At 35.7% G+C, this 25,451-nt stretch overlaps 1 protein-coding gene across 4 annotated transcripts in view; it reads right to left on the reverse strand.

Moving 5' to 3' along the window:
* Pibf1 (progesterone immunomodulatory binding factor 1) overlaps window positions 1-25,451 on the reverse strand; it is a 183,720-nt gene that overhangs the window by 151,896 nt on the left and 6,373 nt on the right. For all 4 annotated transcript variants that reach the window (XM_013516628.1, XM_005374185.2, XM_005374186.2 and 1 more), the window contains exons 3-5: window positions 21,938-22,038; window positions 18,738-18,936; window positions 17,837-17,956 (exon numbers count right to left, since the gene is read on the reverse strand). In XM_013516628.1, coding sequence (XP_013372082.1) covers window positions 17,837-17,956; window positions 18,738-18,936; window positions 21,938-22,038 — 420 coding nt within the window. The remainder of the gene's footprint in view (window positions 1-17,836; window positions 17,957-18,737; window positions 18,937-21,937; window positions 22,039-25,451) is intronic.

Here is a 25,451-nt window from a genome sequence, read left to right on the forward strand (position 1 = left end):
AACTCACAGCAATCCTCTTGCCTCAGCCTCCTGAGTGCTGGGATTACAGGAGTGTGCCACCATGCCTAGTTCTACCAATACTTCTAGGACTGTACAACTGAAAAATTTTCCCTTCACTTTTGGTATGCTGAAGACAAGACAAAATAATCTGCCTCACCTATTATTAGAAACTAGAGTAAGGCATGGCATTGGAAAATGGAAAAGTACCATGTTGTCTATAAATGAAGCAAACTTTAAGAGTATGTGTAATTTTGTGGGAAAGGCTAAAGGGGAGTTCTCTCTCTGGCCTTACCTCAGCATCAACTGCTGTGGGAATACACAGTGTAGGTCTCAAAGCTGAGCAGATGTCGATCTTATGATTTCTTATGATACTTTATTTTTACCTCTGCCAGAGAATGTATCATGTGTACAACAAGCAGCCGTTACTCCCACAACATAAGGCAAAAACTAAAAAGTTGTTTATATTAGTGCCAGTTCCTACGATTTTATTAAATAGAAAATCTGCAATTAATGTGTGTGCAAACTAGGACATTAAATAGACCAAAACAAGATGTAAAAACTTTAATCTTTTGAAACATAAAGGACATATAAAAAATTTCTACATAATAGTAAATATGTTTGTGGCCAAATTTTAATTTCTAATAAAAAAGTACACAGGGAAAATAAATACAACCCAAGGCACTCAATTTCCAATCATCTGCCAGCTTTCTACATATAAGGAAGTGACTTCTAGGTTTAATGTCATCTTTTCTACCTCCTAAATTACCCCTATGAGGCAATACAGGCTACCTCTAGCCTGAAAAGTGTATCTGTTATTGTAATGGCCTGTTTCCTATCTTGTCTATAACACTTCCCCTCCCATCCCCAATATTGAAAAAAGCAAAAACAAACCAAAAAAACCCACACCTGTCTCACCTCTGTATTCCCATGAATTTTTCTATATTTTTTTCACATGAATGAACCACACAGCACTATCTTTTACAATGACTCACTTAGGGTTTAGAAAACTACTTACAATTGATAAGTACTTAACAAATTATTAGTTTTCCTACTGAAAGATTATTCTATATCTGCAAATAAAATACCACAGCTGAAACAGTAATAATCTATGTAACATGTAGAATTTTAAGATTTTGAGAGACAACATAAATGGGTCTTCTGTCTCTTGATGTGGGTGGTTGTTAAATGGGTGGATTTGCTGTGTGAAAAATCCACCAGGTTGCAGAATTAAAATTTCTTTATGTATCCTTACATTTAAACAGTTTGAAAAACAAAACAAGAGCTTCAGTGAGGCAAATGTTACCTGAGCAGGAAGTAGTTATGTGTCTATAAGAAATGGAAAAGAAGACATCTATAGGGGGTAGTGAAAACACATTTTTTGTTCTGTGCATTTCTCTAGTATTTGGCTATTTGATATAAAAAACTGAAACTTTATGTTATAGAGTATTTTGACTAAGTTATCAACTACTTAGTAGCTTTTTGTTTTTATAATGTGATGTTATTTTTTTCCTATTTCTCTTATTTCCAAACAGCAGGAACTAAACATTTTAGAGACACAGAATTTCAAAAATAAGAGATTCACTGAAGATAATATACTATAATCTGCCTAGTTCCAAGATAAGGACATTAAAGCCTAGAAGGGCTGAATGATTTGTCCAGGCTTCCAGGACTAGCAGTGGGATAGAGCTAGAATACAGGTTCTTAAAATCATACAAAACTAACTTTATTCTTCAAGTTCCTGTTTTTTCAATAATCTATTCTGCAAACTGTGAAACCACTGATCAGAAAACATTATCTACTAGTCAAATACAGGGTGTTAAAAGGGCTTCAATTACAACTACCATGGGTTCGAATACGACATGTGATAAAGTTAATTTTGGAGTCTCTCATTTCAATTATTACAATTATTCCTTAAAAATGTATTTTAAGTCATTTTACAAAGTAATACTGAACATAAACTGCTACAAAAAGTACAAATGAAATTAAGCAGACATATTTTAAACAGCAGAGTGTAACCTAAAGACAATTACTTTGCATGTAATGAATTTCTAAGCATCACTGAAATCTTTTGTGTCTCATAACATGTAAACGGAAAAGAAAGTGAAATCTATTTTTTTATTTTTTGTTTTTTTTCTGGTACCAGGAATTGAACTCATGACCTTGCGCTTGCCAGGCAAGCACTGCGCCGCTGAGCTAAATCCCCAGCCCCCAGAAAGTGCAATCTAAATGAAGTGATCTCCTGACTGTGGAGAGACAGGGCAACTGAAAACCTGGAAACATGATATTCTGACATTTACCTTAAAGTCAGTAACCCAAATCAGTAGCAATTTACACTGGAGAGCTATTCAGTGAATGATAAGAAATGGCTTGTTAGTTGCTTTGGGCAAGTGAGAATTCATTCTTCAAAATTCCCACAAGTTTCACACTATCAATAGCCTAACCCAAGCACCTATTACTGAAAGGACTAAGAAAACCAATTAACCTTAGGTTATTATGGACTGTCTTTTTAAACAAAGTCTTTTTAACAAAGTCTTTTTACTTCCACAGTCTCTTTATCATAGTTGAGATTTGCAAAAACTAGGTCTTTCTAAAAAGTTTTACTTCTAAAGAGAGGCAAAACTGAAGTATTATGTCTGCTCTGTATTAAAAAATGAATACATTACATGCTACTTTTCAACTATATCTTTGAATAACTGCTAATTCAAATGTAAAAGTTAAATCTTTTTTGAAGGGAAACAAATCAAATAATCTAGATGGAAAAAATGTATCTCTCATCACGTGTTGTGGACAGCAGACTGGAATGAGCTGTCAGGTTCATGTTCTGCGTCTGCCACTTCCTGCTGCAGGTGGACACTTCCGGGCCCAATGGCCGTGTGCGCTCAGCAAGTGCACGAGCTCACCCCCGGTGCGTTCGCAGTGCCTGCTGCTGTGCTGGCCACTGTACCACTACTGGGATGTGATTCCTAGCTAACAGATCAGCAGGATCTGCCACTGCAGAATGCTATGTGGATGTGTTGAGAGAGAATTTTTGCTGCCAAAATTATACTCAGCAAACTTCTGAAACAAATTTGAAATCATGGGTTTCAATGGGTATTGAAGCAAATATTACTGAACCACATTTAGATCTTAACACTGGAGATGACCAAGTTATTATCTTTAAAGTTCTACACACTGCCCAAAGAATTTAAGTTTATCATGGAAGATAAATAAATTTCTGCTTATTAGTAAATTACCACAGTTACATACTTCAAACATTTTAACATTTAAAAAAAATCTTTAAATATATACAAATACAATTTATGTAAGAAATGCATATACATACATGGGAATTTCATGTTACTGCGTTTAAAAGCAGGATTTGGAAAAAAACTCCCTCTCCTTTCCGTTCACCCTCCTCCGCATGTAACTCGTATTAACACTCACCTTTTCCTATTCATGTTCATACATACACACACACACACACACACACACACAAATAATGGCAAGGACTGTTCCCCCCCAACAACAAAAATAGTAGTACTTGAATTGTGACTTAGCAATACCCTGTGGAGATCCTAAATGACTCATGTTAAAGGCGGCATGGTATTACAGTACGGACTGTACTGTGGTTTATACAACCATTTCCTTGCTGTTGTGTTGCAGGCATTTATTGCTTCTAGTCCCTCCACTGCCCCTCCCAACTTCTCTTTCCCCGCCTCTGCCAGTAAACCTCCCTGAGAACACAGGCAGCACACCGTTACTCCGCTGTGTACTGTAGGATACAGAGTGCCAACAGTGAAGGGTGCTGACTTTCCACTTTAGTTAATGCTGCTAGGTAGCTGTCCAACAGGCCACAGCAGTTCACATTCCTATCAGCAGCAACATATATATCTTCTCCCGTCCAGATAGATATTGGACCTTTTCACTGTCTCAATCTCAGTTCTCATTATTTCTTTAAGTATATTTCTCAAAATGCCAACAAATTTGACCATCTGCCATTTGGAGTTCTACTTCTTATGAATGCCTACTTCTTTATCCATTTTTCTATTGGGTTACCTTTTTCTTGTTAATTTACAAGAGCTTTAAATAGTATCAGTATTAAATTTTATCACTTGCATTCTTAATTTTTTTCCCCAAACATTAAATTTTATATGTGATATCTTTTTGTCTTTTCTTTAGGCTTTTAGATTCTCATGTCTTGGCCAAGATTATCCAGACCTCTAGAACGGTGCTATAGTGTAAACCGTTCTACAATGATGAAATGCTCTATATCTGCACATCTAATGCATTAGTCAGTCACTAAGCACCTGTGGTTAGTCAAGCTCCAGAACTAAATTTTAGTTAAAGTTGTATATTTGCCTATATCTATAATTGACGGAAATGCTAAATTTCAATTAGAAGTGAAAATTTTTTTGATACCCTCTGAAGATCTATAAACCATGAATTAAAAATCTCTGTGATTGGTAAAGTAATTGCCTAATTTTTCTCCTGAAAGTTTTAACCCTCGTGGAAGTAATGTTTACATAATATATAAACTGTGAGGACAAAAATTTTTTTAACAGATGAATATTCACTTATGCTAAGACCTTTATCATAATTTTTTTCCAGCTGAATTATCACTGTGGTATGTAGTGAGATTTATTTCCATATTCTGATCCACTGATATTTGCCTGTATTTATAATAGTATCACATTTAGATGAGTATGCAAGTTTCGAAATTTACATCGAGCTTTTGGTTACTTGAATACCTCTTACCTTCTTCCAACTGCATCTTTTTTTCATAACTTTCTTGGCAATCCCAGGAAATTTATTTTTTCTTACGACTAAAATCATTTACTCACACTCAATTGTGTACAGTTATTTCTTACTTCCAAACCTTCTCCCCCAAATAATCAAGAAAAATACTGGAATACAAATTAATTGCATTTCATTACCATAGTAATAGTGGAAAATCTTCTTATAGCCTTGTCTCCCTTCTAGAGATGGTACTTACATGTTCAGTGGTAAGATTTCATCAGTCTTTTACCTTCCTTGCTAGAGAACAGAAGGAAAACATTTCTTTCACAAGGTGGGTTCATACAAAGAAAACTACCACTAACAGCTACTGCTTCAACTGAGATATTCTTAACTTCCTGATGTAATGGATTATAATTTCTGTCCTGGAATATACTTTGTTTAATCATAAAGTATTATGCTTTTAATACAATGGTAAAATTCATTTGTGACTATTTTGAATTTTTGCATCTGTAGTAATAAGTACAATGGGCTGATAGATTTGTTTTGAATTTCAGAATTTTCCATCATTATCAACAGTCTGAAATAGTGTTAACTGACTACAACAGATTGTCTCTAATAGAAATCGAATGTGAACTCATCCGAGGTAACCCGTCCCTGAGCCAGGTAGCAACTATCAGTGGTACACATTTACTCAGCTTTGTAACTCTCTACAGTAACTGCTGAAGTTCTTCATTTCCGACAATTTAGTAAGCTACATTTTCCTGGCACATTTCAGTTTGAGTTTTTAAGCTTGTTGCCAGAGTTACATGTATTATTTCCTTGACTAATGTCTACTGATTTCAAACACCTTATTTCTATTCTTTTTTCTCCTTTCTTGAGTATGTTATATCTTTATTTTTTGCCTTTCTGTTCATAAGAAAGGCATTTGAAGACAACAGATTTTCTCTGGCACAGTTTTAAATGAGCCTGAAGAATTCTGAAATAAAATATTCTCATTTCCAATAATTTATTGATTCAAAGAATGTCAGGCTCTCTATAAAGCAACTTTGTCAGAATTACTGATAGTTCTTCTACATCTTTTTTTGTCTGTTACACCCATCTAGTTTTCAAAAGGTGTATTATATTTCCCGAACTTCACTGTAGTCTCATCAAAATTTCCTCATTTTTCTAAATTTTACTTTGTAGTATGTCATTTGATATGTATGTTATTGACTATAAAATCAACTTTTATTAACATGCTTCACTATCCTGTTTTGTAGTTTCTACCATACATCCCATGTTTTCTGCTATCAACATTACCTTCGTGCTGTCTTTTGTCCTAATTCTTAGCCCATCCCTTTTTTAATCTGTCCTCATCAACTTGCATTATGCATATTTCTTATAAGTAAATAGAGCTATAGATGGTTTCAAGGTCAAAATGGAAATTTCTTTCTTTGAATGAAACACTTTAGTCTGTTCTTCAGCTCTTGGGAGGCAAAGACGATTTAATCCATCTTACTTGGGGTGAGAGGCTGAGGGAGCGACCCAGAGATTTTTACAGGCCAAGCTCTGCCAATAATCTGTCCGCTCCTCTTCAGGCTTCTCTCACACTGTCTCAGGCTCTCCCTCAGGCAGAGGAGAGGAATCCCAAATGGTGGTAGCCTATCTCCAAGATGGACTCTATCAATTTCTTCCTTTGTACGTGGCAAGCTATTCTCTAAGAATAATCTATTCCTCTTACTGATATGAATGTGGCAGGGATAATGTTGTGGGATTGTGAAGTGAGGTCTTAAAAAGCCTTTAAACTGTGGCCTAGCTCTCTTCACTGCCTGCTTTGCGGGATGCCAGCTTGTCCGGAGACTGCCATGTGCAAGGACGCCTAGAGAGCCACGTGGGAAGAGAGGGACAGTGTGGCCACCCCTCCCCGCTCCACACACCTGACTAAAGACTTCAGACCACACAAGCCCCAGTGTCAGGTGAGAAATACCCAGCTGAAACCTTCCAACCTTCAGGGAGGTGACAAACAATAAAGTATTTTAATGTAATACATTTTAGGGTGATCTGTTATGTAGCAAGATATAACTGGAACTCCAGCTTGCCCAAAGGAAATGAAATATGTTCATAATGTCATACCCTAGAATCCCTGTATTTCCTCCTTTCAACTAAGCCTAAACAGCAATGCTTTTATATTCAGTAGCCCATGCTGAGCACATAGCTGAACCTTAAAATGGTAAAACAAATAGCAGTTTATTTAGTTTCAAGTTTGGTACAGTTAGACCAAGTAGTATGAAGAGCCAATACTGTCAGAATTTTTCTTTACTTCAATTGCGAAACCTTATTCATACAGTGATCCATGTTAGCAACTAATCTTTATTTAGCCAAAGTGTGTATTTTATATGTCAACAGCTGTTAAAATTATTGTTTGTGGGTTGGTGGTATGACAATATTAAATGCAAACATGAACACTGACATCACAGTGATAGTAGTCCTTCATAAATTATTACTCAAAATACCCAACATATGCACGTATTTCCGAAATTATTAAAGAAATTAAGTCAGAAAGTTAAAAAATGAAAAAGAAGTCTTACAACACTCAATAATATGTCTATGGATTTTGGATTGAGAAACACAAGAGATAAAGAGAATGAAGTGGTCATAATATCTCTGGATTTAAGTGGAAATATTTGGTAATAAGGTCTCTTATGAGTTGGTTTCCCCTGCTGTAATACAACGCTACACCTTCTTGACCACTTGGCTCAAATTTCATCCGAAAATTTAACAAACCCCTCAAAATCTACCCCTGAAATTAAAAATCAGAAGTGTTAACCAGATCTGGTTAAGATCATAAATGCAGTAGGCAAATTAAAAAAAAATAAGTCATATTACACTTAAAAAAAAGTTTCCTCCTATGAAACAGCTAAATGAAGCCTCTTCCTGATGACATACAGTATTTAAAATTGCTGTTTAGCTTTCCCATGAACTTTTCTCCCCATATACTTTTATCTGTAAGTAGTTTACACTACTTTTAAAAATTCAACAGGTTTGCAAAAAACCATAGGTTTTACAGGTACAGGCAAAAAATGGAATTTAGTAACAACAAGGTCTAATGCTTTTGATACTGTTACTCCCGAATATATTCTCAGACATGTTAAATACATTATATGTTATTTTCTGTTGAACACAAGGAATAGCATTAAAATAGAGAACTGAAATCATGAATTTAATAAAATCATGAAGTTTAATTAAGAATTCAAAGGCCTTTAACTTCAATAAGTAAACGACAAAAAAACTTTTTCATTTTAAAATAATTTATGTTCATGGTCTATGTACCTACCACATTAAAATCCTGAGATGTTTATTAAAAATGAGATTCTTAGTTCTACTTTAAATCAAAATCAGAATCTACTGAAGTATATATGAATTTAAATGTTAAGTGTGCTTATTTAATTTGAATTTAATATAAAAAGACAAATCTATTATTGTTTACTAACGAATTTTTCAATACTTTAGGATAATTACACCTCATAATAACATTATAAACTTCTTGTAAGCTTATCAACTGGGCATCATAGAAAGAAATCTCAGAAACATAAAAACCTGAATAACAAGAAATGAAATACCTTACTATCATAGAAAACTGGATTATTTACATATGATTACTTATGAAAAGCCTCCAGGAAATCTTGCAGAACTTTTCTCAAGAAATGTAGCTATGTTTCTAAACAAGGAAGTTATGTTGAACAAAACACTTTTTGCTTCCTAGTTACCAAAGTTCTCATAAGAAATATTTTACCATTTCCTCATGAAATTTAATAGCTTTATTAAGTACCAACTCATTAATGTCTTGTACTGTATAGTATGATTAAAACTGCTTTCTTTGGAGTGGAAGAAACATGTTGAATTAACCCCATAATAGCAAAAAGAACGGAAGAAAGAAAAAAAGGGCTGTAAATAGCTGCAGTTGTATGGGATGCCCCCAAGTTTTGACCCACTGCAAAGAAAATTCATAAGAAATAAAAGTCTCCATAATTACTCAGACATTAAATACCATATACAAATTCATACACATATAATTTGGCTTAAAATATGCTAAAGCTGTCCTACATTACTGGCATGTATATATTCCAGATCTGCAGCATCAAGTGTCTCAAAATTATTTCCAAATAACTAAATATCTCGAAAAAATATGAAAGAACATCCCAGAAATTAATAAAATTGGCAAATCAGGAGATTATTTCTTTTTTAAAGTGAAGAGTTAGATTCTGTAACATTTCTAGCAGTTTTCACTTCATCTTTGCCATGAACCAGCAATTACATGAACAAAAGCACACTTAGATTAACTGTGTGACTGTGTGGCTCCATCATCTCTGAATGTTTCTGGTAGGCATAATTATGTAATAATTGACACACATTTGATCTAAAGAATACATATTATGGAAGAACAGTTTTGGCTTTTATAATACTTTCTCCTAGTTAAAGATCTACTGTATTTTACTGTGGGAAAAATAGTATTTGATTGGTGGTAAGCAGGTGCCAAGAAGAAACATAAATGAAAATAAGGTAATTTAATGAAATACTTGGCTCCTAAGTCAGACACAACATTTTCTAAGTAACCCAAAACTGGTTTAAAAAGAAAAAAACAGATGGATATATGCTGCCACCATGTGGTGAAAAAAGACCATTTTGGATAAGGCAAGCTGAACAGAGTTTTAAAATGTAATAAAGTTTGTTTTCTTAACTGCCAGTCTCAAAACTCAGAGAAATAACAGGGATAGGCAAGGACTTTCTGCACAGAACACCAAGAGCAGAAGGAATAATGCCAAGAATCAACAAATGAGATCATAATAAATTAAAAAGCTTCCATACAGCAAATGAAACAACCAATAGAGTGAAGAGACAACCTACACAATGAGAAAAAAATTTTGCCAGCTATTCGTGGGACAGAGGACTAACATCTAGAATACATACAGAACTCAAAAAAATCATATCCCTTATAATAAAAGACCCAACCAAAAAATGGACAATTCAAGTGAATAGAAATTTTTCAGAGGAAGAAGTACAAATGACTAATAAACACATGAAAATATGTTCAGTATTGCTGTCATTACAGAAATGCAAATTAAAACTACAGGGAGATACCATCTTACCCCAGAAAGACAGACCACCGTCAAAACTATTAAATGACAAAGGCTGGTGAGGAAATGGGAGAAAAAGAACTCTTCTACATTGTTGGTGGGAATGTAAACTAGTACAAGCACTATGGAAATCAGTGTGGAGATTCTTCAAATAGAAATTAAATAGAAATTCCATTTGACCCAGCTATTTCCCCTCTAGAAATCTTCCCAAAAGAGTTAGTCATCATATTACAGGAATATATGCATACCCATGTTGACAGCAGCACAATTTATAATACCTAGATCTTGAAAACACCATGTATGTCCATCAACAGATGAATCAATAGAGAAAATGTAGTATTTATACAAAATAGAGTATTACTCTACCATAAAGAAAGAAACTTGAGGCACTCATAGGGAAATGGATGCAGCTGGAGACCATGTTAAGAGAAGTAAGTCAGACGCACATGCTTAAATATTGCATGGCTTCTCTTATGAGAGAGAGAGAGAGGGAGGGAGTGGCAGAGGGACATAAGCAAAATAAGAGATTAATAGGAAGTACGCAGAAGTTCAAATAACTCCTCAAATTATTCTGTTGTTTCAAAAACATTTTAAAACAAATGCTAATTTATTTCATTTGTACTACTGGTTTCTTCTGTTGATTTTGTCCTTTTATTTGTTTCTTCTTTGTAAGAGACAATTTTTTTTGTCTATGATTTGTTACTATGAGTAACACTTTTGCTATTTTAAAATCATGATATGCAGTATATTAACCATTGTTACATCCTATTTTATTATGAAATTTTATTTTTTCATATTAGTGTTTTTATACTTTCTTTATTAATATCTACTTGTATCATATAAAAATAAAAACTTTTTAGAACTTAGAAACATCTAAATATATTAATTTCTCTTAGTAAGTGACCATGGTGCTGTCATTATCATCATTTTTGAGACACTGTATTTACATTTGTTGACTGCTGCCTTCTCTTTTAATTTTCCACTTCTTTACCACTTGCTCTACAAAACACAGTAATATCTCCTTGTACTTATCCTAGAATTACCCTCTTTCAAATCAAAACCTGTATTGTGATTGTATAAAATTCAACTATACTTAGCTGTTGGTATTCATTTGACAGATCCTAACAGTATTTATGTAGTCTCAGGTTGTAAACTCAGTTCCTCAGCTACCAAGATTATAGTTTCTACTCTGTGAACTTTATTTCTTTATTGGGAATAACTGTTAATTGGTGAAAAATACAAACAACCAAAGCTACAAACAGTATTCTAAAACCTGTACATTTTGCTTATGGTCTGGTAATATTTTTAATTTAGCTTCTATTATTTTCCTTTATATTGTATGACATGCTACCATTCATTTAAGTAAAAGCCCACATGTTAAGAAAAAAATAGCTTCCAATGAAGCTCGGTGCTTTTTAGGGAAATCATGGGGATCAAAGTATCAAATATTCTACATACACAGACTTGGTTTTCTTTCTGCACTTGTATCTGCCTTATGTAGTGGCCAAGTAAACTCCAATCACCAATCCTGCTGCAGAATCAACTATAAATTCTGGACAAAATATTAACAAGCTGAAGTCTGAATCCCAGGAAGATGATCAAGGTGAGGCAGCTGGTAGAAGAGAATCCATCTCCAAATGGGAGAAAGCATCACTTGGGAGAATTTCCTGGTCTTTTTGTTTTTTTAATGTTTAGCCAGAGGGCAGACCCATTCTACATCCCGCTGGATAAAGGTGCAATGGAAAATCCTTAAGTCTTTCTAGCTTGGAGAACTAGAAGATAGTTGGGGGCAACACGAAGTGAGGTAGGCACTTCAAAGACAACCATGGGAGGAACTCTGAATTTTGAGGATAATTCTGCATAAATCTCTGCTACCCTCTGAACAACGTATGTCTGGGACAGACTTCACACAGCCCATACACTAAGGTCAAAGCTGAACTAAAACTTACTCTACTGCTTCTAAAAATAAAAACATCAGCACCGTTCACAGAACTACAAAATGTATAATCTATACAACACAGTAGTAACAATGTTATCTTCTAAGACTTACTCTTTGATTTAAATTAAAAGTTTAAAGTTACTAGGCATTTAAGTTACAGTAACATGCGAGACATTCTTAAAAGAAAAGCCAACAGTGACCAACCTGTGGTGACAGAGTTGTTAGAATTAGCAGGAAAGACACGTATTTAATATAAATACGTATTTATGTTTATGGGTTTGTTTTGTTTTTTGAGACGAAGTCTCACTGCATAGTCCAGGCTGCCCCTGAACCCATGTGCAGCCAGGTGTCCGCACAGTGATCCTCCTCACTGGGATGACAGGCCAGAACGCCAGGCTAGTAGGAAAAATCTAAAGCAGATAATTTAATTATTCTCAATGGTATGAAGGGAAATTTTATTCCAAACTAAAAAACCAGACTAGAATAAAAGCTACCAACAATCAAGTAAAAATTTCACACTTAAGAATTTACCCAAAAGAAACAGAGTAAGATGCTCCTTTTCCTGCCACTGCCAACCTTGTCTCTTTGCTCCCTATGCAGCAAAATTACTTGGGAAGGGTACTTCCACTATCATGTTCAACTATTTTCCTCAACTGAACATAAAACACCGTTCACTCTCACACACACTGTCGCCAAGCTTTTCACCCTACTCCACCAGCACCTGTCTGGACAAGGTTCTCAATGACCTTATTAAATACAAATTCTGTCTTCACCCAACTGGATCTACCAATGACATGTCAAACAGTCGTGCGCTCTCTCTTCCTAGACAAACTTTTTCTCTTGGCTTCCAAGACATGAAAGTTTTTGGTCTCCCTACCTTATTGCCGCATTCCCTTCTCTCTCCTGCACTGTGATACTGAAGTGCCCTACAGTCCAGGCACAGTCCACTTCCCTATACTCACTATTCTCTGGTGACTTCAACCTGGCATTAAGGATCATTTCTATGCTGATGACTCCCAACTGTGTATCTTCCAAACTCGGATTCACACATCCATCCATCTACAATTGTGCACCTAACAGATCTCTCAGTATGTCAAAAGCCTGAACACTTTTTCGCACTGAAACCTTCTGCCTCAGTTATAGCCCATCCAGCTCAGCTGAACATAACTCCATCCATCCAGTTACTTAGGGCAAAATCCTCAAAATTAACTTGACTCCTTTCTTTTACACTCTTCATCCAATTCATAAAGAAATCTCATGGTTTTATTTCTAAAATACATTCAGAATCCAACCAGCTCACACCACTTCCACTGCTGCCACCCGGCCTGGAGCACCACTGCCTCTCGCCTGTACTACTGAAACACAGTCAGCCTCCCAACACCTCTCTCTGCACCTGTCCTTATAGCTCTATAATCTATTCTCAGCAAAGACAGTTTTCTCTTTTTATTTTTAAAGGACAGTTTTCTTTAAAAACCACTATCTAGAACATTCAGAAAGTCCCTTAATACTTGTTAAAAGTAATTTAATCAAACATTTGTTGATGGTCTACTCTGTGCCAGCCAGAATCCTTAAATGTATGCCAGACACGTCATACCTCCTTTAGAAATGCTGCTATGTTTCACTTCACTTAATGTTAAAATCAAAGTCCTTTCAATGTGTTCAACAGAACCCTGATCTTATTCCCAAGTATCTTTTTCCTTTCCACTACTCCGGTCATACCAGCCCCGTCTTTGTTTTACAAACAAGTCACGCTCTTGATTTTGCATTGGCTTTTTCCTCTGCCTGCAAACTCTTCCTTAAGAAGTTACTGTTTCCCTATTCTCCTCAAGTCTTCGCAAATTTCTAAGTTCCTCTATAATTTTGAATATGCTTTCTTTCCTGCTCCATTCACCTTATCCTCATCTACTTTTCCTTTTTTCCTTTGCAGCTATTATTTTCTATCATACTATATGATTTGCTTATTTGTAACGTTTATTTCCTTTTAAAATATGTTTTACACATGTCCTTTTTTTATTAGATGTCCTTTTAAACATAAACTCCATGAGGATAAGGTCTGCTGTTTTGTTTAGTGAGCTATACCAAGTACCTAGAAGCAATGCTTGTCACGCAGTAGACATACAATTTCTACTTATGGAATGAATTTCCTTCCTTATAATAATAACCGTGTGAAGTAGATATTGTATGTTATCATCCCTATTTTACAGAAGAAGTTGTAATGGGACAGAGAGGCCTAAGGTTTTTTCTATTTAAGACAACAACTCAAAACAGTTAAAAATAAGTCCTCAAATACTGCTGTATTAATAGATAATATAACGAATCATTTAAAAAACAAACTACAATATGTAGCAAGATTTCTTTTAAAATTAATACGTAATGTTCACTATCTCCTCATTAAAAGGTCCTTTTAAAAAATAAGCAGTTTAGCTGGGTGTGGTGGCACACACTTGTAATCCCAGCACTTGGGAGGCTGAGGGAGGAGGACTGCAGATTTCAAGGCCAGCCTGGGCTACAAAGTGAGTTCAAGGTCAGCCTGAACTGCACAGCAAAACCCCGTCTCAAAAAGATGAAAGAAAGAAAGAGTAAGTTTATTCATGTTCTCTGAATTTTTGATACTTTTTATTAAATATGTAAGATACTGCCTAATTTCTTCCTGATTTTGATTTAATCCTCTGCTTATAATATTTTTAAATTTAGGAAAAGATTTTTAAAAAGATTACACATTTAGCTGAGCAGTAATAAACCTTTATGAGATAAGTGTGTAAATAGTTAATTTCATGTATCCACTTGGCTAGGTCATATTTGGCCAAATATTATTTCATGTGTTCTTGCCAAGGTACTTCTTTTAAAAGATGAAATTGACACTTAAATTAGTAATCTTCTAGGGATATAGCTCAGTGGCACTGCGCCTGCCTGGCAAGCGCAAGGTCCTGAGTTTGATTCCCAGTACAAAAAAAATTTAGTAAACTTGAGTAAAGCAGATTATTCTTCAGAATGTAATGAACCTTATTTAATCAGTTGAAGGCTTCAATAGTAAAAGATTGACTTCCAAAGGAAGCACTGGACTTGAACTACAGCTCTCCCCTCAGCCAGTCTGCTGGCTTACCCTGGAGATTTTAAACTAGCCCAAGTTCCACAATTGTGTCAGTTGATTCCTTAAAATAAATGTTCTCCCTCGCCTACCACTCAATCAGTCCCCCACATATGCCTTGCTTCTGTTTCTCCAGTGAACCCTGAGTAACACAGATTTCCAAATATTTCTATGTTCAAGAGTTACAAGTGCATCAGAGTATCTAAGAACCCTGTAATTCAAATGATACCAACTATCCTTTCCTATCATCTGGCTTTCTTATCAAGTGACATACTACAAGTGTTATCAAAGATGAGACAAACTAAAACCTGAGATATTAAGCCATTACTGACCTTTCAGTGTAAAAAGTTGAGATGCTTGCTGTATATTTTATATTAAATAAAATATAAAATATAAATATATGTTAGTGATAATTCTAGCGTTGCAAACTGTTTTCTTACCCTGACCTGAGGAATCATGCGTTCAAGAGAAATCACTCCTACAGTCCCAAATAACGAAGTGATTTTAAAAAGATAGTTCAGAAGAAACCAGGATAGGCAGCTCCTCCAGCTCTCTTCCTACATGATAAGTCCTCTGGGATGCTGAGGTAGCACGAGGTGCTGCAGAACCAAGTCTGAATGAAACCCTGCCTGCCTCTTCCCCAATGACCCCTGTACTACCACCACCCTGGGCATTTCATAGAAGCAGCAGCATTTAAATGATCTGCCCAAGGTTGCATAATTAACAGCTAAATTTAGGCCTTCTAACTTTTTCCTTTATTTTGACAATTTAAAAAAACTATTTTAAAAACTAAATAGCAATTTTCTAATGGTGCAAAACAGTTTACAGGCAAAATGCGGCACATTAGCAGAAAAAAAGACACAAAGCAATAGAAGCCTAGAGCAGCTGCACATTGGCTTCTCCAACATCACTTCTTCGAGGAGACAAAGGAAGCTGAGCTCTAAACTACATGTCACACTGCCTATACAATGACAGGTAAATCCTGTCTGATATTAAGAAGGCAGTAAATAGAGCACTGAAAGTATAAATTAAATTATAACTGTATTTATTTCTGGATTATAGAACATTGATTAAAAACTACCCTTGAAATAAGAAATAGGATAAATATTTGTATGCAACGTTGCTAAAATAATATCTTTCCTTTTAAACAGAAACACGGTTAATCCAATAAAATGATGTACAAACTGTATTATTTTCCCCATTTGAAGGACAAGTAACATTAAATGACTTGTTTAGCCAGGGAGTAGTGGCACGAGCCTGTGATCCCAGCTATTTGGGCGGGTAGTAAGGAGGACTGCGAGTTCATGGCCATTCTGGGCAATTTAGTGAAACCCTGGTCGAAGTGAATAAATAAATGAATGGACAAATGAATAAATGGCGATGCAGATTGCTTGCCTAGCATGTGCAAGGCCCTGGGTTCAATCCCCAGTACTGCCCCCAAAAAAGATTTGTTCAAGGTCACACGATAAATGCTAGTATCAAGATACCATCAACTGTTCTAACTCTATTAGAATTTGAACTCTCTAAGGGGAAGACATTCTCTCTCTTGTGTTTAGCATTGCCAGCACCTAGCACAGTACTGTGTCCATTACTAGCATTAATGCTAGTATCAGTACACAAGCTCAGAACAAGTATTATAAGTTAACTGTATTTGATGAAGCAGAATAACTGATAAATGGACAATAGCTGCCTTTCATACCAGACAAGGCAAGAATTAGAGCAACCTCTTTGTAAATTTTAACCTTAAGTGCTTTAAGATTGATGAAATCCTTGAAAAAAAGAGCTATTTCCTTTCTAACTCTTATACATAAAATGAATCAACCTACCACTATCTTTTTCTTAGCAAACTATAACTACATAATAGTATTCTGGAATGTACAGTCAAAGCCATAATCAAGCCACTCATTAGTCAACCCTCCTATCAATAGAAGACTTATGATTATATAATTTATCAATTAAATTGGGATATATTGATCTAAAAACGAATGAGGTACTATTAGTACTTACATACAAGGACTAAAGGGGTCAGTCCTAGTCAAATCAGAACTTAAGAATCATGCTAGAAAAAGGTCAAGTATTTTCTTACTTAGGACATCCAAAAGAAATCCAGTGCATAGCCTGTCCTACCCTTCTTGTTTCATGTGTAAATTTCCTGACAGAGTAGCATTAAAAATACAGACTTAAAATATTAAACTCTTATATGCGTATGTCTCAACAATTTTCAGATATGGTTCTTATGGCTAGACATCCCCCCAAAGCCTCATGTGCTCACAGGTGAGACTTTTCAGAGACGGCTGGATCTAGGGTGCGTGCTCCTGAGATTAAACTGTGTGATGCTGGCATTAAGGGTGTGTGATTACAAGATTAGTTTCCTGATTGGTTAAACAAAGCTCTGGGTATGGATAATGGGAAGTCCTACCCTGTGTGTGGGTGGCACCACCTAAAGGTGGGGACCCTAAAGCTGTATAAAAGGTAGAGGCAGGCTGCTGCTTCACTACTTCACTACTTCCTTGCCTTCTGCCCACCATGAACTATTTCTCCTCTGTGATGCCCCTCTGCCATGCCACCCTGCCTTGGACCAGGCAATTAGGAACCGAAACCTCTACTAACTGTGAGCTGTAATAAACTTTTCCTCCACTAACTTTGGGTGTAGGGTGTTTCGTCTCAGCGACAAGGAAAATAACTATGACGGTGGTCCATATTAGGATTTCAAGAACAGCTTGACTATTAAAATGAGTTACAACAACAAAATGCTAAATTATGGATTACAGGTCAGTATCATGAACTTATCTTCTCAGGTTTTAAGATGACTACTTCCAGTTTAACCTAGTTCTCATTATTCATGAAGATCACAGCACTAAGCATTCTCCAGTCTCATTTTTCCATCACTGACTTCGATATTCCTCATCGCAAATACTGAGAAATCCCTTATAGAAAAAATTGGAGTTGCTTCTTACCAGTGATCAAAACCTTACAAACCTCTGTCACTTGTTTCAGTTGGCCTTTATTCGTACTTAATTCTTCTGATAGGGCATTCTTTTTCACCTGTAGTTCACAGATTTCCTTTCTTAATGGACTCACTAGTTCATAGACCCGAATCTTGAAAAAAAAAAAAAAAAAATTAATAAGCAATCTTAAAGTGCAAATTAAAATTGAAATTTGCTAACTTGCAGTATAATACTCTGCTTTATTCCTGCTTCATTTTCCATAGTTTCACTTACCCATAGTCAACCACTGTCCAAAGGTATTACACAGAAAATCCAAAAAATAAACAATTCATTGATAATTTTTAAAAATAATTTTTTATAAAAGTAAACTGTTAGCTGGGCATGGTGACACATGCTTATAATCCCAGCTACCCAACAGGCTGAGGCAAGAGGATCAAAAGTTTAAGATCAGCCTGAGCAATTTAATAAGACCCTGTCCTAAAATTAAAAAAAATTTTTTTAAAGGTTTGGGGATGTACCCAATGACAGAGTGCTGTCTAACATAACTGAAGCCCTGGTTTTAATCCCTTGGACTGCAAAATAAGTAAATAATAGATAGTTATAATACTCAGTTTTATTATTAGATACTGTTAATTTTTTATGGTATCTAACTTAGACATTATACAGTCATAGGTCAACTACCACTTTCTGATAAAATAATTCATTTCTAAAGTTACATAGTTCATAACTTCAGAATCGTATTTATTGCTTGACTTTGGAAATCAATGGTCAAGACCCTTTAAAATTTGGTGAGGGGAATATTATAATCTTCAGATCAGTACCTTAAGATAATTCATTAATTGAGACTTTGAAAGTAATGGTTAATGCATAATATATGTACAGCAGTTTGAAAATACACATACTTTTTATCTTAAGTGATACAAGACACTTACAGATACATAGTCAGGAATAGAAAGCTGATCTTCAGGGAAAGCTTTTAGTTTCACATATTGGTCTTCTGTCAACTCAAAGTCACGCAGGTTTCGACGAACATCTCCAGCTTTCTCTCTTAGCTGATGATTTGTCTCTTCTAGTTGTTTCTGTCTTAATAAAATGGTTTCCATTTCCTGTTTCATTAGTTCTTGATATTTTCTACATGAGGAGATAATTTATAGAAGCTTTGAAGAACCTTTGTAATTTAACTTTCTCAATGTTCTCTACAGTAATAACAAACTGGGAAATATAAAGTCAAGTAGTATTCTTGGGTCTAGCTAAATGGTTATTTACTTAGCCAATTAAACATGAAATGACAATACCATACTAATTAGTTAATGTGTACTCACATAAACTATTAGTTGATATTTTAAAAGAACTTAAAAAATTCAAATTAGAAAGGTATACATTTATTCTGCTTAAGTTCTAAGTCTCATACAACTGCCCTGGACCCTACTTATTAAAGTACTTTTCATTTCTCTTTTATTCCAGCACTTCAGGGAATCTCATTTAAGCAATACACAACACTTAACCATCATACAGTATTCGTTCAACACTGGGGTTACATCTGCACAGTCATCATTCTCAAAGAACATGGAGCAGACACTGTTATTGTTACCTCCCTACCCGAAGACTTTCAGCAAGAAGGAACAACTTGTTTTTTCCGCCCTCCTACTATATTACTTCTGTCAACAGACAAACGTTATTATTTCTTCTATCTTAAAACAAATGAAAACACAACTCTTGACCCCATTTCACTTTCCCCTTGGTTTCTTTCCCTGTGGGAGGAGAACTGTTCAAAAGGGGTCTCTTCTTTTTTCTTAATCCCATGTCAATCAAGTGTTTACTTTTTCTCCTTAGATCTCAATGCCACCCACGACATCCAGATTGTTAATGACTGATTCTTAGCTCTTTTCACACCCATGACCTAATGATAGCATTTTCCACATTTAATCACTCCTTGCTTTGTTGTGTGTGGTACAGGGGATTGAATTCAAGGCCTATGCATACTAAGTAAGAACTCTACTACTAAGTTCAACCTCTCCTTTCTTGATAAACTTTTTCTAATCTGATCTCCAAGAAACCACATTTCCCTCATTTTCTCCTTTTTTACCATAAATCTTTTCATTTTCCTTTTCTTAATGCCGAGTGAGTGCTTGGTCTTCTTCTCTATCTACACTCACACTTAGGGAATTCGCCCAGTTTTATAACTTAAATACTGGCTATAGCCTAATGACTGTCAGATTTACACATTTACATCATAATTTTCATACATGTCCATGTGGACTTTTTTGTTTGTTTTTTGAGACATAGTCTTGCTATGTAGCCCAGGCTGGCCTCAAACTCATGGTGTCCCTCCCGCCTCAGCCTCCCGGATGCTGGGATTACAGTCATGAGCCACCATGCCCAGCCCATGTGGATTTTTAACAAAATAACTCTTAACATGTCATACTCTTTACTCACAAACCCTCACTTTGATTTCCTTCACCTTAGTTGGTAACAACTCCACCTTTTATAATGTTGGTGTAATCCTTGATTCTTTTCTCTTAAACCCCACATCTAATCCATCAGGACATCCTATTACTCTGCTTTCATATTCATGATCCAACCACTTCTTACCATCATTTGCTATCAATAGCACTGCTGCAGTAGTCAAGTAAAGTCCTGCTCAGTGGCATTCAATATGTCTAACAAAGTGTTTTCCAAATAGCATCAGTATCACTGATTCTCAGGATCTACCCAAAATAGAATCTGAGGGCTGAATGCAGTAACCTTTTTAACAAGTCTCCCAGGTACTTGTGAAAGTTTGAGATGCATCTAATGTCCTAGCTAACAATTAGTCAGGGAACTTTTTAGAAAATGTTAGTGAAATCTGAAAAAAAGAAAGATGCCTACTTTACACATTTAATTCTAATTAAAACAGATAAATAGACATTGATTTGTGGTATTTTTATTTTTGGTGCCGCAAATCGAACTTAGGACCTTGCACGTGCCAGACAGGAGCTTGTACCGCTGAGCTATATCCTGGTCCCCACTGTATTTTTATAAAGTGTCCAGATTTTTTTGATTTACAGAGGTACGCTTTGTTTTCCTATGTTTTGTTTATTTATGATTTCCAAGCTCAATTTCTTTATAAAGACAGGAGACCTTATCAGTTTGATTTTTGGCCCCAATTTTATTTTATTTTTTTTTGGGTACTCAAACTCAAGATTCCATGCTTGCCAGGCAGGCGCTGTGCTGCTGACCTATATCCCTGGCCCTGGCCCCAATTTTTAAACCTGTCTTACTTCCAGTTCATTCAATTACTTTCTGTCACTTCTACTGATAGTTTCCAATGAATTTATTTATATTTTCAATAGAAAACTGTACCTGTTTAGTCCTCATTATTCTTAATTAAATCACCAAAGTATAGTAAGCATAATTGGCACAGGAATCTTTGAGATTAAAAGACAGATTCTTTTTTTTTTTTGGTTTTTCTCCGGTACCGGGAACCGAACTCACGACCTTGCGCTTGCCAGGCAGGCGCTTTTGCCGCTGAGCTAAATCCCCAGCCCCTAAAAGACAGATTCTTGATAAGCACTCAGCTGAGCTGGAGAAAGTATGTAGGAATAATAGAAAGTACTTCAAGCCAGGAAATTCCAATGGGCCATGACTACCAATCCGTATGTTTCACAGAGTAAATGAAGGAAGATTAGAAATCTAGACAGCAGTTTATGTGGTGTTCGGGTTAGAGAGCTTCCTTGTGGCTCACTGATATTGACCATGGTTACTTAATGCAAGGTGAATTCTGACTTTCTGTGTTTTATATACTGTATCAAAGAGTTTATGTGTTGGTGGTCTAGACGTGAAAATTATCAGCTCTGACAAAATTTCTCTATTTTATTTTATGATCTTTTTTGTTTGGTTGGTCTTCTGAGGTAAGAGTTTCACCATGTAGTTCAGGCTGGTCTTAAACTCACTATGTAGCACAGGCTGGCCTTGAACTTGTGGCGATCCTCCTGCCTCAGCCTCCTGGGTGCTGGGATTACGGGTGTGAGCCCCCATTCCTGGCAAAATTTCTCTATATTAGGTTACAGTAACATGTATAAACAGGTAATAAAATTACTTTTAACTGCTAAATATTTGTGGTTTTTTTCTTTTCTTTTTTAACTTATCTTACCTGGCATCCTTCTGTTGAAAAGTCAACTGGTTGTCTAATCTCAAAGTTAGTAGCTGCTTCTGGTGAAGTGCATCATTAAGTTTCTCTTCTAATTCTTCAATCTTAATAAAGAGAATAAGGCAAATATTTTCAAATTTATTGTATAAATAAGGCAAATATTTTCAAATTTATTGTAAAGAATAAGCATGAGCTTAAAAATAAAAATATTTTAAGAAATAGGACTAGGGGTGTAACTCAGAGGCACAGCAATTATCTAGTACGTGTGAAGCCCCAGGTTCAAGGCCAAGCTCCACCAAAAAAAACCAACAAATAAACAAAAAAGCACTTAAGCAGGACTAAAATGGATAGGTTTCTTTTCTTTTTTCAGTAATGGTTGTGTCTGCAAACTGCAAAATCTGCTCATACTATGGTTTGAAACTGATGCTTCCTAAATTTTTTTGGCAAGCTATCATTAACAGTTTTTCACTAGTGAGATGTTCACTGACAACTGGGATTTTATGTTCGGGCCTCACCCAAGTAATTATTTCCAGGTCAGTCCCAGCATTTGCACTCCAGATCATTCATTCACTCATTCATTCATTCATTCATTCATTTCTGGTGCTGGAACACAAACTCATGGCCTCACACATACTAGGTCAGTACTCTATCACTGAGCCATATCCTCAGCCTTGATATCTATTTACCGGACTGCTACACATCTTTAACTACTATATGGGCACTATTATAAACAACTAAAATCAAATACATAACTAACTGTACCTAATCCTGTATTTAGTGAATTTCTCTGGACTCCAAAACAAAGCAAAACTATATAATATATTGGAATATTATACCAGTTTCCTCATTAATTTCTCTGTCTACAATTTTGTCAGTCTCTATATCTATCTTCTTTTATTTCACCTATAAAAAATGCTATAAAACTTACCCAGTTTTAAATCCTTCAGAGGATCCTCCTTGTCTTCGTAAAAAAATTCTAATATACTAGTCCTTCTTCATCTGATCCTTGCTAACTACTTCCTTTACTATGTGCTTAAGTGGAAACTCTTCCAGCCAGAATAAATACTTGCCATTCCTTAAATATGCTGTTTTCTCTTAAATGTTTATGTCCTTAGATTTTCCTTAACCCATTTAGGAAATTCCTTGCTCTTTCCCTTTCAACCCAGGAAATTATTGTTTGCCTTTTAAAATAAATTTAGCACCAATTCTTAACATATTCCAGCAAATCTCTCTTGCACCATCAAGTTCCCTTTCTCTACTGGATTACCCCTAAAACTAAGCAAATATGCCCTATCTCCCATTACCAAGACAACAACATTCCCCTCACCACAGTACTCCTTGGCTGCACTACATTTCTCTGCTCCCCTTTAGTATATGACACCAATACAGTCTCTGTTCCATACTAGTCCATGTAAACTATTCTTATCAAAGTCCTTGATGCCCAGCCTAGTGGTTATTTCTGCATATCTTTCCTGACAGCATGATTTGACAAAGCTGACAACTTCATTCTCCTCTGGCTTCCAGGATACTCCTCTGGTTTTCCTTCTCATTACAATGGACACTCTTAAGCTCCTTGACCTCCTTTGCTGGGTTCTCCTCTATCTATTTCGAAATGTTAGGTCACCTCTTAACTTGATTTATGGCCCTTTTCTCTCCCTAGATGTCATCAAATCTCATGGCTCTACATGCCATCTATGGCTGAAGTGTATTTAGATAGATATACCATCATGGACTCTCCCCTAAACTCTAATTGACAATCCACTTAGGAATCTAACAGGAATCTAAAATTTAGTATGTTTGAAAGAGAACTTATGCTTTACCTCCCAGATCAGTTTTCTCTCAGCCTTCCACTTCTCAATCAATGGCTCTCGTGGAATCTCACATTCGGCAATAAACTACTGTCTTCTGCTTTTGCCTTAGTCCCTCTACGACTTCTGTGCTACTCTGAATACAAAAATCAGGACATATAACACCAACTGTCCAAAATCTCCCAATGATATTAACAAACAGTGGTGATGTACCTGACCCAGTCCATTTCTTACTTCTGTGTAGCCCATGAATTAATAATGGGTTTTATATTTCTACGTTTTGAAAAAAGACAATATCAATAAAAACTCAAAAAACCAAGAACAAACAAGAATACATGACAGGCCAGATACGGCCCACAAAGCATTTAATACTGCCTAGTCCTTTTAGAGAAAGTTTGGTGACTACTATTTTATTTGCTTTTTGTTTTGTTTTTTGAGACAGGGTCTCACTATGCAGGTCAGACTGGCCTTGAATTCATTATGTAGCCTATGCTGGCCTCAAACTCACAATGACCTTCCTGCCTTTAATCTCACTACTTGGGATTACAGGATGTGCCACAACACCCAGTATGTTGAGTATTTAAAGAAAAACAAAACAAAACAAAAACCATTGTTAAGTGACTCTGTTATATGACCTTAAAGATGTATTTGTTTTTTGATCAAGTTCATCACTTGAAAAGGGGACCTCCTTAAAAAGGACTCTGTTATGTTAATGGTTATATCCAACATGCAGCCACATCCCTCATGCTATTTTACAAATCAAGAATATGCTACCTCTAGGGAAAATAAAATATACTTTCCAAGTTATAGCTTGTACAACTTCAACTAACTTCTAAATTCAATTCCTCAGTGACAAAGGAACTGGGAAGGTACTCTAAAAAGGAACCTCTAATAAGGAACCCACAGGTCTCTACCAAGAAATAAACAAAATGAGTTTCAGGCATTTGAAAGCTGATAGGCAAGATGAATGAAGAGAAAAGGAATAAAGACATGGAGTAAGCATTGGACGGGGATGAAAGTGTAAAGCTAACACCTTTCTACTATCAGGAAGTTTGGCCTGAGCCAAACCTTTCTAGGTTTTCTCAGAGCTCATTTTCACTGATCCAGGCATCAGTGTCTTTTCAGTTGTCATGGTCCTGTTTGATCCTATTTAGACAACAGGAATCAAATCAACACAGTAAGAAGCATAACATGATCAAATGAACAATTAAAGGACTTAGAGTACAATAAAGTCACATGTCAAACATTGGTACTGCTGCCAAAGTGACATGAGAAGTTAAAATATGCCAAAGTGACATATTTTCTAACAAAAAAAAAGACTTTAATGAACAGAAGAAGAAAATCACTGACATCAACTCTTCCCTTTTTTGTGACGTAAGTTTAGACTTTATTAGTAACAATAATAAAAAGCTTACACTTCTCGGCTCCCCATCTCATATACGTAGGGGTGGTCATGCTGTGTAATCCAGTCAACTGAGGTCACTGGCTTTAGTTCTGGGGAACTCTTTAGAGAGATTCACTCATGATCTATGTCTTCTTTTCTAATCACCCTTCTCCTTATTGTAACATGAACACAACACTGGAGACAGATCAACTACCTTAAGATTCTGAGGTGAGCATCATATGTTCAAGATATTCATCACATGTTTAAAAAGTTAAAAGGAATGTGGGCTCTTAATGATACCTAGCCGTAACCGTGCCAGGTGTCT

The sequence above is a fragment of the Chinchilla lanigera genome, unplaced genomic scaffold (genome assembly GCF_000276665.1).
Source record: "Chinchilla lanigera isolate Chin_1 unplaced genomic scaffold, ChiLan1.0 scaffold00003, whole genome shotgun sequence".
Lineage (NCBI taxonomy): Eukaryota > Metazoa > Chordata > Mammalia > Rodentia > Chinchillidae > Chinchilla > Chinchilla lanigera.